The sequence below is a fragment of the Miniopterus natalensis genome, chromosome 2 (assembly GCF_054644295.1).
Source record: "Miniopterus natalensis isolate mMinNat1 chromosome 2, mMinNat1.hap1, whole genome shotgun sequence".
Taxonomy (NCBI): Eukaryota; Metazoa; Chordata; class Mammalia; order Chiroptera; family Miniopteridae; genus Miniopterus; species Miniopterus natalensis.
The window spans coordinates 146280905-146295035 of record NC_142082.1 but is presented as its reverse complement, the minus strand read 5'-3'; the positions used below and the strand labels follow the sequence as shown (position 1 = coordinate 146295035).

At 39.2% G+C, this 14131-nt stretch overlaps 1 protein-coding gene across 2 annotated transcripts in view; it reads right to left on the bottom strand.

Moving 5' to 3' along the window:
* The window catches only part of NELL2 (neural EGFL like 2), a 285918-nt gene that overhangs the window by 76261 nt on the left and 195526 nt on the right, over window positions 1-14131 (bottom strand). For both annotated transcript variants that reach the window (XM_087814712.1, XM_087814711.1), the window contains exons 15-16: window positions 4383-4505; window positions 2228-2323 (exon numbers count right to left, since the gene is read on the bottom strand). In XM_087814712.1, coding sequence (XP_087670838.1) covers window positions 2228-2323; window positions 4383-4505 — 219 coding nt within the window. The remainder of the gene's footprint in view (window positions 1-2227; window positions 2324-4382; window positions 4506-14131) is intronic.

Sequence of the window (14131 nt, the reverse complement as noted above, 5' to 3'; positions counted from 1 at the left end):
CAGTAGAAACTTTAAAAAGCACTGATATAGATGAAATGCCTGGGTTTAGGAGTAGAAAGACCTGTGTATCAAGCTGCTAACTTTGTGAACTTAGAAAAACTTTAATCACTCTGAACCCAATATTCTCATTTGTAAATGGAGATAATATCTGTCTTGGAGGAGACCTGTGAGGAATAAGTTGATTATAGAGAGTACAAGGCACTCAGAAGTTATGTAAATTGCGCAAGGCCACATAAAAGCAAATGGTGGAAATAGGTTTTGAACCCATGTCTGTCCTTCTCAAAGTCCTAGGCTGTTATAGACAGCTACTTAGAGTAAGTCTGGGATCATCTTTTTTTAGACTGGAAGTTCAAGGATAATTAAATAGAGAAAGCTAAATATTCTGTTGGGTTATTTTTAACTCTGGTATTAAATTTTACATTGCTTAAATTAATCTTACATCATTCCAGATTTTCACAATCTCATCAATTTTTTTTCCCTAGTGGAAGAATGATATGCAGGATTGGACATGGCCATTATTCATCCCTGATTTTCTGGGACAGCCTTTATTTAAAAATTCCACACCAATGAAAAATACTCTGAAAAAGCCAGTATTTCAGTTTTTTGACTCTGTACCAGAAGCAGTACAAAATGCTGTATTCAGGAAACATAGTCACCAGTGGTGTTGTAGATAGGACCACAGTGTACCCTGGTGTGTGTGGGTGTCCTATTGGAGATCACAAGATAGAAATCTTATAGAAACACTATTCTGAAAGGGCCTCATTTTGATCTAGCAAATCCTATGACAGTTAATTATCAGAAATCTGTATTTTTAACAGCTTAACAAGCTCTATGGGTGATTCACATGCACAAAGAGCTTGGGAACTCCAGATTTAAGAAATAATCCCTTTAAGAAAGAGTCCCACCAGTCAAAGATAGCCACGATGTGTTTTCGGTTAAATTGGTTGTAACCAATTAGTCATCGAAGTTTGAAAAAAACACCATGTAGAGGAACATGTACAAAGAAACGACCTAATGATGCATCCTTCTGTGAGCGTCCTTCTGTGAACAGTGGCAGCACCTGTTCAGTAAAACGTTCCCTTCCCAAATGGAGCGGAGCATTTTCTGTCTCACATTCTGACTAGTCGGTGTTTTTATTAAACCAAATGACTTCGCAAGTAGGATGGAGGTAAGACATGCACTGCTTTAATTGCACTGAGATTTATGGAGAGCACTGTGAGATGGCAACCACCAGTCACTGGAGGCAGCAGCTTTCTCTTAGGGACTATAACCCGACTTTCCAAGACCATCTGCTCTTAGAACCCACTTGACCCAAAGCAACCAGAACTACTACTACTGACATGATTTTCTTTAGGACCTATTGCTCAAAACACTTTTTTAAAATTTTTATTCTCAAGGTATATTTTCAACTGAAGAAACATCTTACTTTGGGTCATAAGCTATGTATAAACTATATGTATTTTTATTTTTATTACTATTATTTTTTAAAAATATATCTTTATTGATTTCAGAGAGAGGAAAGGAGAGGGAGAGAGAGAGAGATAGAAACATCCATGATGAGAGTCATTGATCGAGCCCACAACCCGGGCATGTGCCCTGACCAGGAATCGAACCCCAATCGCCTGGATCCCAGGTCGATGTTCAACTGCTGAGACACACCTGGCCGGGCACTATATGTATTTTTAAAATATTTTTTAAAAGTTTCTAGTATTAGTATCCATTATTGGAAAGAGAAGTAGAATTTACTTAAATGAGAAATGATGAAAGACTAGAAAGCTTTAAATACTTTGTAAATAAATAATAAATGAATATTGACTAGACCAGATAAAAATTTATTAAAAATTCTCAAATGTGAGTGCAGAAGGAAGTGAGTTGGCCATAAGCTTGAAGTCTATGCTTTAATATGGTCAAATAGATTCCAGGAAAAATGGGCTCTAAATGAGTAAAATAAATTGTGAAGCATAAAATTCCAGGCAATCCCACCACGCATCTTTCTGAAAGCATTTAAAATGATGCTTCTAGATACAATAGCTGCAAAATCTCCTTAGAGTGACTTTGGGGAACCCAGTGATTGTGCATCACAAAACCCCCTCCCGCCTCCCTCCCAGCACTTCCTTATTAATAGCTCCATGCTCTGAGAGCCCAAGTGAAACATTATTTTCCTCATGGATTACTTTGTACATTAGTGTAAAAATTCATTTTCTAGCAGATAGAATGATATTCTTACCTGTTTCACAGCTGGGCCCGGTGAAGCCTTGTGGGCAGGCACACACATTAGCAGCAATACAAGCTCCTCCGTTCCTGCAGCCATCTCTGCAAAATGCTAAAATAATTCAGATACACGATTTCAGCACTTTAGAAGTAAGTAGTTCAAGATACTCTAAACCCAGCTTTTCTTTATCCCCTTGGAGATGTGGACATCAAACTATAAATGCTATTCTAATTTCATATTCATACAATATTTTCCATACAAGTAAGAGACTCCAGCACCATTTTGTAAAACAGTGTTCTTTCTAATGTTAAAAGAAAAAATAAACTCACCTGCAAAATAAAATACCGAACTTTTTGTTTTAAAAAATAGTAACCTTACACAACAGGAAGTGAATTAGAAGTAGGATTTCACATCATCATAACAATCCATCTTGAAATCAAAACTAAAAAGATGGCAGCTATCCTTAGTAGTTTTCTTAAAGAGCAAACCACTATCTAGAGAATACAATAAAGAAATAGGAAATAACTAAATCCTATGAGGCTCTGATTATTTTACACTCTGGACAAAGAGCCAAAATAACAGAGAAATGCCCCATCTTTCAAAAAGTTTTAAATCAGTCCTGCTGATGACTTAGGCAACAGTAAGAAGAATTTGCTACAGTGGTCTTCAGAAAGAGCCTTCCATTCCCACACTAAGGATCGGTCAGGGTCCATGATCAAGGACAAAGAAAATACATAGCCTACTGTCTTAGAGTGGGTTTGCATTGAAGAGAAAAAAGAGTCAAGGTCTGAGCCACTGCAAAGGTGATCTTTTCAGACGTGCTGCCTTCAAAGAAGGTGATAAAAACAAGATATATGAGAGCAAGCCCCCTCAGAAGCTCCTGTTTCCACCTTATCTAATTTTGGGGCTCTGTTTGGCTCTGTAAGGCTCAAGGTCTGTCCCAGATCAACCAGACCAGCTCGTTATATTCACCAGGGCAAGCCCTTTTCCACAATGCTCTAAATTAAAAATGTCCACAGACTTTTACAAACCAGAGTAATCCTCTGGCCCATCCGTATTTGCATCCAATGTATTATTGTAGACCAGGTCTTAAGAGCCATGCTCACCGGCCACTGTATTAACAGGTATCCCTTGTTACTTCCTCACCCCCACACGATGTTGTAGCAAAGTGACGTTAGTAAACTCCAGGATGATGGACATAATCTATTTGAAAAGTGGGCAGTTTTGAAGCTTAAAACGCATAAATTAGACAAATAAAAAATAAATCTAGATGTTATAATAATGAATATGGACTTTATCCTATGGGAGTTGGTGGAATTTCCAACCTAGAAAGTTTCCCTAATGAAGTAGGAGGTCAGCTCATCTGATGAAGGAAAAGAGGCACTGGTGAGAGAGTGAGAGTGAATTAATGGATGGTGGTGAACTCTAGCTGGAATATCCACTGACGAAATGAAAATCTGAGCTCAACAGTACATTTAAAAGAATTACCGATAATTGGTACTGACAAAGAAGCTAAAGTGGGAAAGTATAAAATGTAGAGATCCAAAATTCCCAGTTAATTAGTATCAACAGCTGAAGAGAGAGGGCAGAAAAGAAAAACTGTGAGGCTGACTCAAAATACAGATATTTCACGGTGGAATATGGTGCTGGGAAAAAAACACACGCTGTCACGCTTGGACTCAAAAAAAGAAAATCTGCACCTGGGAGGAGACTGGTAAACAGCATGTAAAGGAAGGAAAAATTGAAGCTCAAGAGTTGTAGAAGGAACAGAGTACGCAAACCGCAAGCAGAGGGGCCTAGGTCCAGACAATAAAATGTTGGAGTTTAAGATTTCCAAGGTGGGGCACTTCTGTAAAGCGATGGCCAGGATATGATATGTTAGAGAGGAACAGAGAGGAAAACCACTGTGGTTGAGGTCAAGGAACATTAGTCACAGCTGTTGAACAATTTGGCACTTAAACACTGATGTAACCAGAAGGAAGGCTATGAGCCACACTGCAGAGCTCTCAGTGTGTGCGGATAGTGCACACAAGGTAGGTAACAGTGATGAGAAGGGGTGGAGGGAGGTGGCGATGAATTACATTATTCCTAATGGAATAATAATTACATTATTCCTAATTACATTATTCCTAATAATTACATTATTCCTGTTAGCATTGAAAACCTTTACCTTTGCACATGGTTCCATTCCCCGTATAGCCTGGTTTGCAAACACAGTTGTGTCCTCCAACAGTGTTGAAGCACAGAGCATTTTCATCACAGTTGTGCTGATTTGTGATGCACTCATCATGTTCTGAAACGAGGAAGACAATTTTGTTACTCGGGTAAATTTCCAAACTCTATTGGTTACTGTATAGTATTTTTTTCAAAGACAGATACACACAAATTACATATTAAGGAATTACTCATATTTTAAAGCACTGTACACTCCTCTTGAATTACATACGTAGTTTACACATCCACAAACCTTAAATGCAAAAGGATTTGGAAAAAAGGCCCACCAATAGCAGGAAGGAACAGAAAGAGAGAATAAGCGAGGGTGGGGGGTCAATGTCAGAAGCAGATCCCAGAGCCAGCTGCGCATGGTCTCTGTGGTTAATACTTGGGGAGTTATTCTCATTAAACACCTCTGTCACCTAAGCCTTTCCTGCAGCATGAGAAGGGTGACAGGAAAGAATGTGAAACCGCATTGCTCCGTGAATTCTGACCTCCAGGATAATGGAGTTGAAGCTTTGGGAGTGAGGCGCGGCTAACTTGCAGGCATAAAGACGCATATGCAACTACTAAGGAAACATTCGGCCTCCGCAACAAGTTCCGTCCTTCTGCAAAGGCAGTGTCAGACTTCTGTTAACAAGGCAAACTTGACTTTATAATATAAGCAAGTATCAACTGTAAAATAGACAGTCAACATGATACTCCCTTTAACTGTGTATAACTTGATATTTTTGCAAGCACGGAAGCATTTGACTCTCCCAGGACCTCTGAAAGGAGGCAGAACCACTGTCATTTTCAGCATTTTAAAGATGAGTCGGTGGGAGGCCCGAGTGCTTAAGTAGCCTGCCCAAGTTCACAGGAATATTATAACTTCAGAATTCTAGCTCAGTGTTCAGCAAAAATGTAAATGTAAGGGATAAGTACAGTGAATATGAGAGAGAAAACAGATCTAACGTCAAAATCAAGATGAGTAGAAATAAAATATAAGTGAGAAGATGCACACAAATTCATTCAGTCATCCAAAATTCTTATTTATTACTCAGTCTCTAACCTAAATATTATTTTTAAAATAATATTTTAAACTTAAAATTAAAATATATGTTTTAATATACTTATATTGATCCAGCTATTAATTCACTATAATGTAAACCAGAAATCTGCAACCTTTTTCATCTCACGGCACACATAAACTAATTATTAAAATTCTGTGATACACCAAAAAACCTATTATATATTTTGCCCATCTCACAAAATAATAGGTATAATTTTGATTCATTCACACTGGATGGCTATTGTTGTGTTAACTGTTGTCATTTTTTCATTTGACAGTCTAAGGGAAAAGAGGTCAGTGCCCCTGACTAAATAGTCAGGTATTGCATGTTTTAAAAATTCTTGTGGCACACTGGTTGAAAATTGCTGATGTAAACCACCAAAGCAAAAATAAATAATTTCCTTTTATTTTAGAACTCTTTGTATTCCAGACAATATATTATAATAGTAATATACCTGGAACTTTGAAAAAAAATTCTTCTGGCATATACAGTTGAGATTAGAATTATTTCAACTAATAAAATAGAATGCTGTTTTTTGTGTGTTTTTTTAAAAAAGATTAACATTTCAAAATTATATGTCCTGTTACATAAGCATAAAGTTATGACAGTTCTAACTTTAGCCCTGTCATAATCTTACAGACTATTCCCAATAATTTTTCAGAGGAAAGAGATTTCAATCACTAAGGTTTCATAATTGCATGAACAGATATTTTATTCTACAAATTCCTGGCTGAATTTTCCCAAACGGTATAAAATTTCACCTAATTATCTGGTATTAGAATATTTCACAGTTTTTATAAATCCATACATATTGATGAGAGGTCAGAAAATAGCTGGGTCTCCTAATTGGGACTACACTTGGACCACCATAAAATTTCAGAGGGACCACAATGGGCAGCCCACCTACCTCTGGTTCAGCTGCCTAAAGCAAAATAAATCTACATCCGCCACCAAATTTGGCCCAGTGCAATCCAAAGTGCAGCAGTCATCTATAAGTCTTTACATGGATGGCCACAGGCCCTTTAAGACAGCTGATGATTGATTAGATGCTGCTTTCATCCCTGTCTTGGTTGTCTTCTTAATTAGACGGGTAGAGGTAGGCCCAACAAGCTGCAGTTTATATTCCGTGATGAGTATGATAGTGTTCAATAAACATTAAATAATTATACAGCCTGGGATTTGGTCTTTTCTGTTGTCACTTACTCTCATGGTCACTGAAATGAGTGAGTGTGCTCCTAAGCAATTCAAGGTAAGGACAGTTTTCAGGTTTTTAAATACATCTGCAACTTTACACATATTGTTCCCTATGCCTGATGTGACTCCCCATGATTCTCCTGGGAAACTCTTACCACTTTGAAAGATGTCACTAAAATGTCATGTTTTATGTGGCTTACTCTCCCTCTCTTCCACAGTTAGGGGTTGCTATCTGTTTCCCTAGCACCATGTACAAGGCTCTGTTATTATATTTTATCACAATTTACTTCTCATTGGCCCTCCATCCTCAAACCCTACATGGGACTGAGAGTTTGGGGATAAAAATTTTGTAGTTTTCTTTGTGCTAATTTTGGCATTCAAAGAATGTTTCTTGAATAAATGACTAAAAGAATGAATTACCAAATGAAGAAAGCTAGAACCTATTTCCTCTGCCATTATCCTTCAAGTCAATTTCAATGTTTTCAATTGTAGACTAGAAGCCAAGTGGAAAGCTATTTAAAACCTACACTGTTTTTTATGAATTTTAATATGGCGGGTTATTATTATTATTTTTTATTTGGGATATTTCAGGTATTAGTTAAGGCAGCAGGACATTTTTGAAAACAGAAAATATGAATTCCTGTACACTATCACTTTAAAACTTTTGCACACTACTTAAAGTTGATTGTACTTAAAATTATCAACTAAACTATAACCTTAGAAAAAGCTTTTAAAAATGCTATAATCTCACAGAAGAATTAACTTTAACTTTGTAGCCCTTCACAAAACAGAATGTGAATGAAGCAAGGAGAAAATATTTTGTAAGGTCGTCTCAATAATCATTAATTCTTGCCGCTCCATATGCAGTTTTGGTCAAATGTCGACTCCTTTCCTTTCCCTGCCTCACACACCCCTGAGGACTCCACCACCATCCCATCAGTCAGCTTCTCTATTTTTAATACTTCCTCCAACACTTTCAACATATAACAAGTAAAATTAAATAAAATAAAGCAAGGAGGGAAATACTACGATATAATGTAAATCACTACTATGTTCCAATGTTTGAGAAGAGTATGTCAGGATGCAATAATGAACAAATTCCAAGTTTTATTTCACAAATACTGAAAGCAGACCTTTCAGATGTGAGGTTTCTGAGCCAGTCTGTAAGAATCAAGGCTATTTTCACATCCTCTTAAAAATATCATTGTTCATGTGATTCAACAGTCCTGGTAACAGCTGGGATTGAAACCAAATGAACTTGTTTTTAACTCATCTTCATTAAAAATATTCACACATTATTATTTTAATCAAAATTGAATCATTTGCCTCTGCAAATTTTAAATTTAATAAAATGGAAAAAATAAATAAAGATGGAAGGAAAACACTATCAGTCAGCAGTGCTGAACAAAAGTAATATGAGTGTAATCATTGCAGGACACTATATATAGAATCAATAATCTTACAGTGATAGCTGGCCAAGGTTTTCCCGTGGGCCGTAATGTATCGGCTCTGCAGCTTTACATACTATGTAAAACTGATTTCATACCAGTGACAAGGGTCAATATAGTAAAAATCCTCTATAGAAAAAAAAAAGTAATACACACCTGGATTCATCTAAATGCAGATGCTATATATAACAATAATACTTAGCTAATCACTTAGTTTCAGCGATTAACTCCTAACCTGGGTAGGTTAACGTATCTAAAACCATTTTAAGACTCTATACCCATAGCATATGGTTGGACTTAAATTGAGTTTTAAATGTAGTATTCATATTGAACTGTTTCCAGAATGAATGCACTATCTAGAGACAAAACGGTCACTCTAAAATTCACATAGCTTTTCTCACTATGATCTCAACACAGACATACAATACACATAGCACGTGCGCTGATCAAGAATTTCACTATGATACAAAATGCAAATATTACAAAAAATAGGAGTAAAAAAGTAATTATTTAAATACACCCAATTAAATTAAATACATTTTTCTTCAATATCTATTGTATATTAGAGTCTTCTTAGGATAAAAAGATAGTTATAAACAGTAGCTGCTCTCAAAAATCTTATAATTTAGTTGGAAAGATAAGACAAAAACACAAATGCCTTTACTACTGGCTTCATTATGAGAAGTACTAAAGTAGTATTTTGTCTACAGAAGGTTGCAAAGACGAAAGAAGGACGTCATTTCGGGGTGAGTCAGGTGAGATTTCAAGAATGACTTGCCCTGGCTAGGTGGCTCAGTTGGGTGGAGCATTTGTCCTGTACACCAAAAGGTTGTAGGTTCGATCCCTGGTCAGGGCACGTAAGGGAGGCAACTGATCGATGTTTCTCTCTCTCTCCCTTCCTCTATCTAAAAAAAAAATCGATAAAAACATATTTTTTGGTGAGTATTTAAAAAAAAGAATTATATTGTCTATTTTGCTTCTTTTTCTCTCATGTCCAAATCTAGAAATGTTGAGAAAACAGCAGCTATTATAACACACAGGTATAAGTTCTACAAAGAAAGCTGCTTCACTTTTCCTGACTAAAGAGTTTCCTGGAATACAGATTTACATTAAATAAATTCTCTCTTCAAGTGTGGCAGGATACGGTTCTAAACACAGCAACAAACCACCTCTGGTATTAACCCTTATCTGATTATTAGAAACCTGAAAACAAGATCTCACAGACTTCAGACCGAATAAGTCTTGGAGCAAAGAAGCTCATAGAAGTGTAAATTAAATTTGAGGACCTTATAACACCATCAAGCCATACATTTAGAATGGTGGTTTATCTCAAAAATGTATAGCTGCTTAGTCATGTTCCCCTTACATTTCCGTAGACCAGAAATACTGCCTGCCATGGATGGGTTTATGTAGAAGCTCATCCATGAATTATGTAGAAGACATCCATTCGCATGTTTCCACCAAAGTAAATATGTAGTTATCTGCACTGGCCTATGAAGATCCTCAGAACAAGACAGTGCTCAGGGTCTGCAACGTTGAGACTTCTGGTTTTATTCTATAAAGAGCCACAACAACTGTGAGTCCTCAGGTGAAAGATGCCATCTCTGTTCTACCAAAGTAAAAAACTCTGAGACTTGTCCACAGATCCTTAGGACAGTCACAAGATGATTACAGCAGAGCTTTTCAAAATGAGTAAACACTGAGTTCAAAGAATATTCTATATTACAACTCAACAATTCTTAGAGGGTTTGTGGGGCTGTAAGAAAGACCTGGAACTCTTTTCTTCTTTCTCTCTCTTTCCTTCCTTTCCTTCCTCAGATATTTACTGGTCTGGGATATGAAGACATGGTGCCACCAGCAACACAAATCCCTGCAAGCAAAACCTTCATGTCCTAATGGTTACTGATTTTTAGGGAACACTGTTACAACTGGTTTAAAACACTCTCCATCAACTGTTCTGCACTGTAAATATGAAGGAAAAAGTAGGGGAAAAACCACATGAGAAAATGACACACTATTTTAACAAGCAATGGGAGGGAGGCAGCGTGAAAACACTATATATATTTGATTTCCAGACAGGCTTGATTTTAGCTGTCATTTTATCCTAGTTCTGTGGCCCTGAAAAAGTTAGCCAATCTTTCCAAGTTTAAAGGGCAAACATTAAGACCTCTATTAGAGAGCTCTGTGAAGAATAAACTTCAATGATGACTGTAAAGACCCCGGCAAATAATAGGTACTCGATAAATATTAGTTACCTTCTCATCTACTTTATCTACATCGGTGGGAAAATTTATTTTGCCTTTATTAGCTACATAATACCCTCTTTTCTAATTTAGTTCTGTGGAGAAAATCTAAATGTCTCATGGAGTTCGGCCTCTTCCTAATCTTTTCTGAAATCAAATACATTTTGAACATTTTTCTGGTTTCCAAAATGCCATTACTTTCAACAGTTACATCAAGAAAAAAAGTGCCTGCTATCATACTTACTCAGATCTGTTCATTTTGTTTCTTATGATTACCTTATTTACTTACTTTCTATTACAGAGAAAAATCTATTTACTACAATGTCATTTTAACAGAAATCTACTTTTAACACTATTAAAGTAGCTACAAGAAATTATACTTTAGGCCTGCTCAATGCCCACGTTAGCAGCAAAACCACTGAATCTCATTTTTAACACCTAAGTACTTTTTGTTCACGACTCAAGGTTCCTGTTCACCGACCACGCCAATTCAATACCGACTTCTTGTTGTTCTTCAGTTTGTCTGGCAACTAGAAATGTGTTCAGAGGACCTTCCTCTGACATGCCTGGCTTATTTCCTCCTAGTCTTTCCACGGATATGCTCAGCTTCCTTTCCTAACCCTTGCTTGAGTGAGAATTTTAACAACCAGAGCACATTCTCATTTCCCCTGTACCCTGACAGTTTTATAAGGTAATCTAAATTCTGATTTTATAGCAAAAACTTTTGTCTTATTTTGTGTTTCATGAAATAAATTTTGTCTGAACACATTGTAGGCAACAAAATTCTTGTAACCAACAAAATTCTTGTAACCATCAGCCAGATGATTGGCATTTATTCTTTCCAAGCACACTGACGAAGCTTCTGCTCGGTCATCGTAGTGCTCTGGAGGGTGCGAAGGATGTGCGAACGGGACTGGCGAGCTCAAGGGACTTTTGAACTAGTGGAGGACGGGTGATGTGAACAGAAAGCTATGGTGGACTATAGAAGATGTTTAGTGCTATAAAGAGAAAATAGTAATAATAGTAACAACAATGGTAGCAGCTAATTCCTGAGCGCTGACCACATGCTCTAGAGCACAGCTCTATGTGTTTCATATGCATTATCCCCTTCAGTGGTCACAAAAATCTCTCCAGGTAGGTACTATTATTATTCCTGTTGCACACATGGGAACACAGAGCTTTCTTAGAGCAAATACATATCCTGCCCACATCACACAGCTAGGAGGTGACAAGGCCAGGATTTGTCTTTAGTGTTTCAAAACACTATGACTTATAAGCAAAGATCACATGAGGCTTAAAGAGGAAGAGATGAGTACTGACGGGGTCTGGGAAAATATTATGTAGAGATAGGCCAAGCAAGTGAGTCTTGAAAGACAGGAAGAGTTTCAACAGAGAAAAGGTAAAGATGGGAACGAGCATTCCACATAGAGGGAACACAGCTGTGAAGAGCCGAGCACAGGGTTGGTAGGGCCATGAAGTGCTAGGGCCGGCCAAGGAGGTGACTGAAGGGAACAGCAAGCGATGTGGGGGTAGGGTCAGGAACACAATGTGATTTTATCCGGTGGGCAATAAACAGCCCCTCTCAGCTGTCCGATAAATTTGTCATGTGGCATGATAAAGTTAGCATTGGTTTTTAGGAAAATCTGCAGCAATGTGTAGATGCCTGGGAAAAGTGGGCGCCCCATGTTAGCAAGATAGCATTCCTCTCTCTCTCTTTTAAATCTTTCTTTCTTCCTTTTATTCTTCTCTCAGAGTCAGAGTTAGGTTATTACTGAGAATTGAGACAGGGATCTGCGAAGCACAAGGCTGAGGAGGAAGAGAGGGAAAGGGGAAGAAAGCAAACCAACAGAGACTGAAGGCTTAGTGCCCGCCAAGCACTGTGCTGAGCCACGTACACGTGCAGCCGAGCACTGTGCTGAGCCATGTACACGTGCAGCCGAGCACAGTGCTGAGCCACGTACACGTGCAGCCGTGCAGCCGAGCACTGTGCCGAGCCACGTACACGTGCAGCCGAGCACTGTGCTGAGCCACGTACACGTGCAGCCGTGCAGCCGAGCACTGTGCCGAGCCACGTACACGTGCAGCCGAGCACTGTGCTGAGCCACGTACACGGGCAGGCGAGCACTGTGCTGAGTCACGTACACGTGCAGCCTAGCACTGTGCTGAGCCATGTACACGTGCAGCCGAGCACTGTGCTGAGTCACGTACACGTGCAGCCGAGCACTGTGCCGAGCCACGTACACGTTCAGCCGAGCACTGTGCCGAGCCACGTACACGTGCAGCCGAGCACTGTGCTGAGCCACGTACACGTGCAGCCGAGCACTGTGCTGAGTCACGTACACGTGCAGCCGAGCACTGTGCCGAGCCACGTACACGTTCAGCCGAGCACTGTGCCGAGCCACGTACACGTGCAGCCGAGCACTGTGCTGAGCCATGTACACGTGCAGCCGAGCACTGTGCTGAGCCATGTACACGTGCAGCCGAGCACTGTGCTGAGCCATGTACACGTGCAGCGCGAGGAAGCGCTAGAGGACGCGGGGAATAGCTGGGAAGCTGGCGCCCAAACCCTGCCATCCACGTCGCTTTAAGGAAGGAACTGTGTCCTACTCTATACATCCCAGTCCCTGTGCTTTTGTGGAATGAGACCGTGTTGAACAGAGGCCCTGAGGTAGAATGAACACAGTGATGGGGACACAGGCGCAGGTTTAGACCGAGGACTGATGATCCTACAAGTGAATCAATATTTGAGCCAAGGGGAAGAGGCATTTAGAACAACTCAGGTTTCAAAACTGGGTGACTGGGAAGACGGTGCTGAGTTGAACAGAAGTCAGAGGGCTTCTTACTTTTAGGGATTTTGTTATTCTTGGTTTGGTTTGGCTTTTATGGCAAAGTAGACAATAGAATTAAGAAGTCAAAATATAAAAATAAAGATCGTATAGGAAGTTGAATTTACTCTGGTGATGGTGACAATAAACTAAGTAAACACGCCCCACTCAAAATCTGTCTGTTAGGTAAACACCTAGATGGCAAACCCTCGGGCCTAATTCATCAGTTGCCCTCAACATCCAACACAATGACTGGTACAAAATTGGTCTCCACTGAATATTTGTTAAAGAGTGAATCAATCACTAAAGAGCGTGTCTAGATCTAACATGCAAAACATTCAGAGACCTGCTAATGCAGAATATTTGAGTTACTCCATAGTAACAATCCTGCACATCTCCTGCTTTCTCTTCCATTCCCCTCAGCGGCTACGCTGCTCTTATTTCAAATGCCAGCCCCATCTTCATACCCTGGCTCGCCACACAGAACCCTGTCAAGGACTTCACAGAAAACCCTTCAGGTCATCCTCAGGTGTCACACCCACAGAAGAATCTACAACTCAATCTATCCTTCAGCCTTTCTTCCTCTCGAACCAGGAATCTGGGAGTCACTAAAGACTTCTCTGCCCTTCCTCCCACACAGCACATTCAGAGACCCACCCACCTGGATTCTGCTTCCTTGGCAGGTCTCATTTCCATCCCCACTGCCGTGCAGCAGCCCAAATCTGAGCACTAAAATATCTCCTTTGGATTAATGCACAGCCTCATGATGGCAACATTACCCCAGTTTTGTCCAACTACAAACAATTTTCAGAATAACTTTTCTGATAAAATCTGATCTTTCTCCCCCCAATTTTCTCTTTTTTCCTCTTACCATTTTTTTTAGAGACACACTGTTGTTTTTATGAGCCATCAAAGTACCGCTTACTCATACTGACTTTCATTA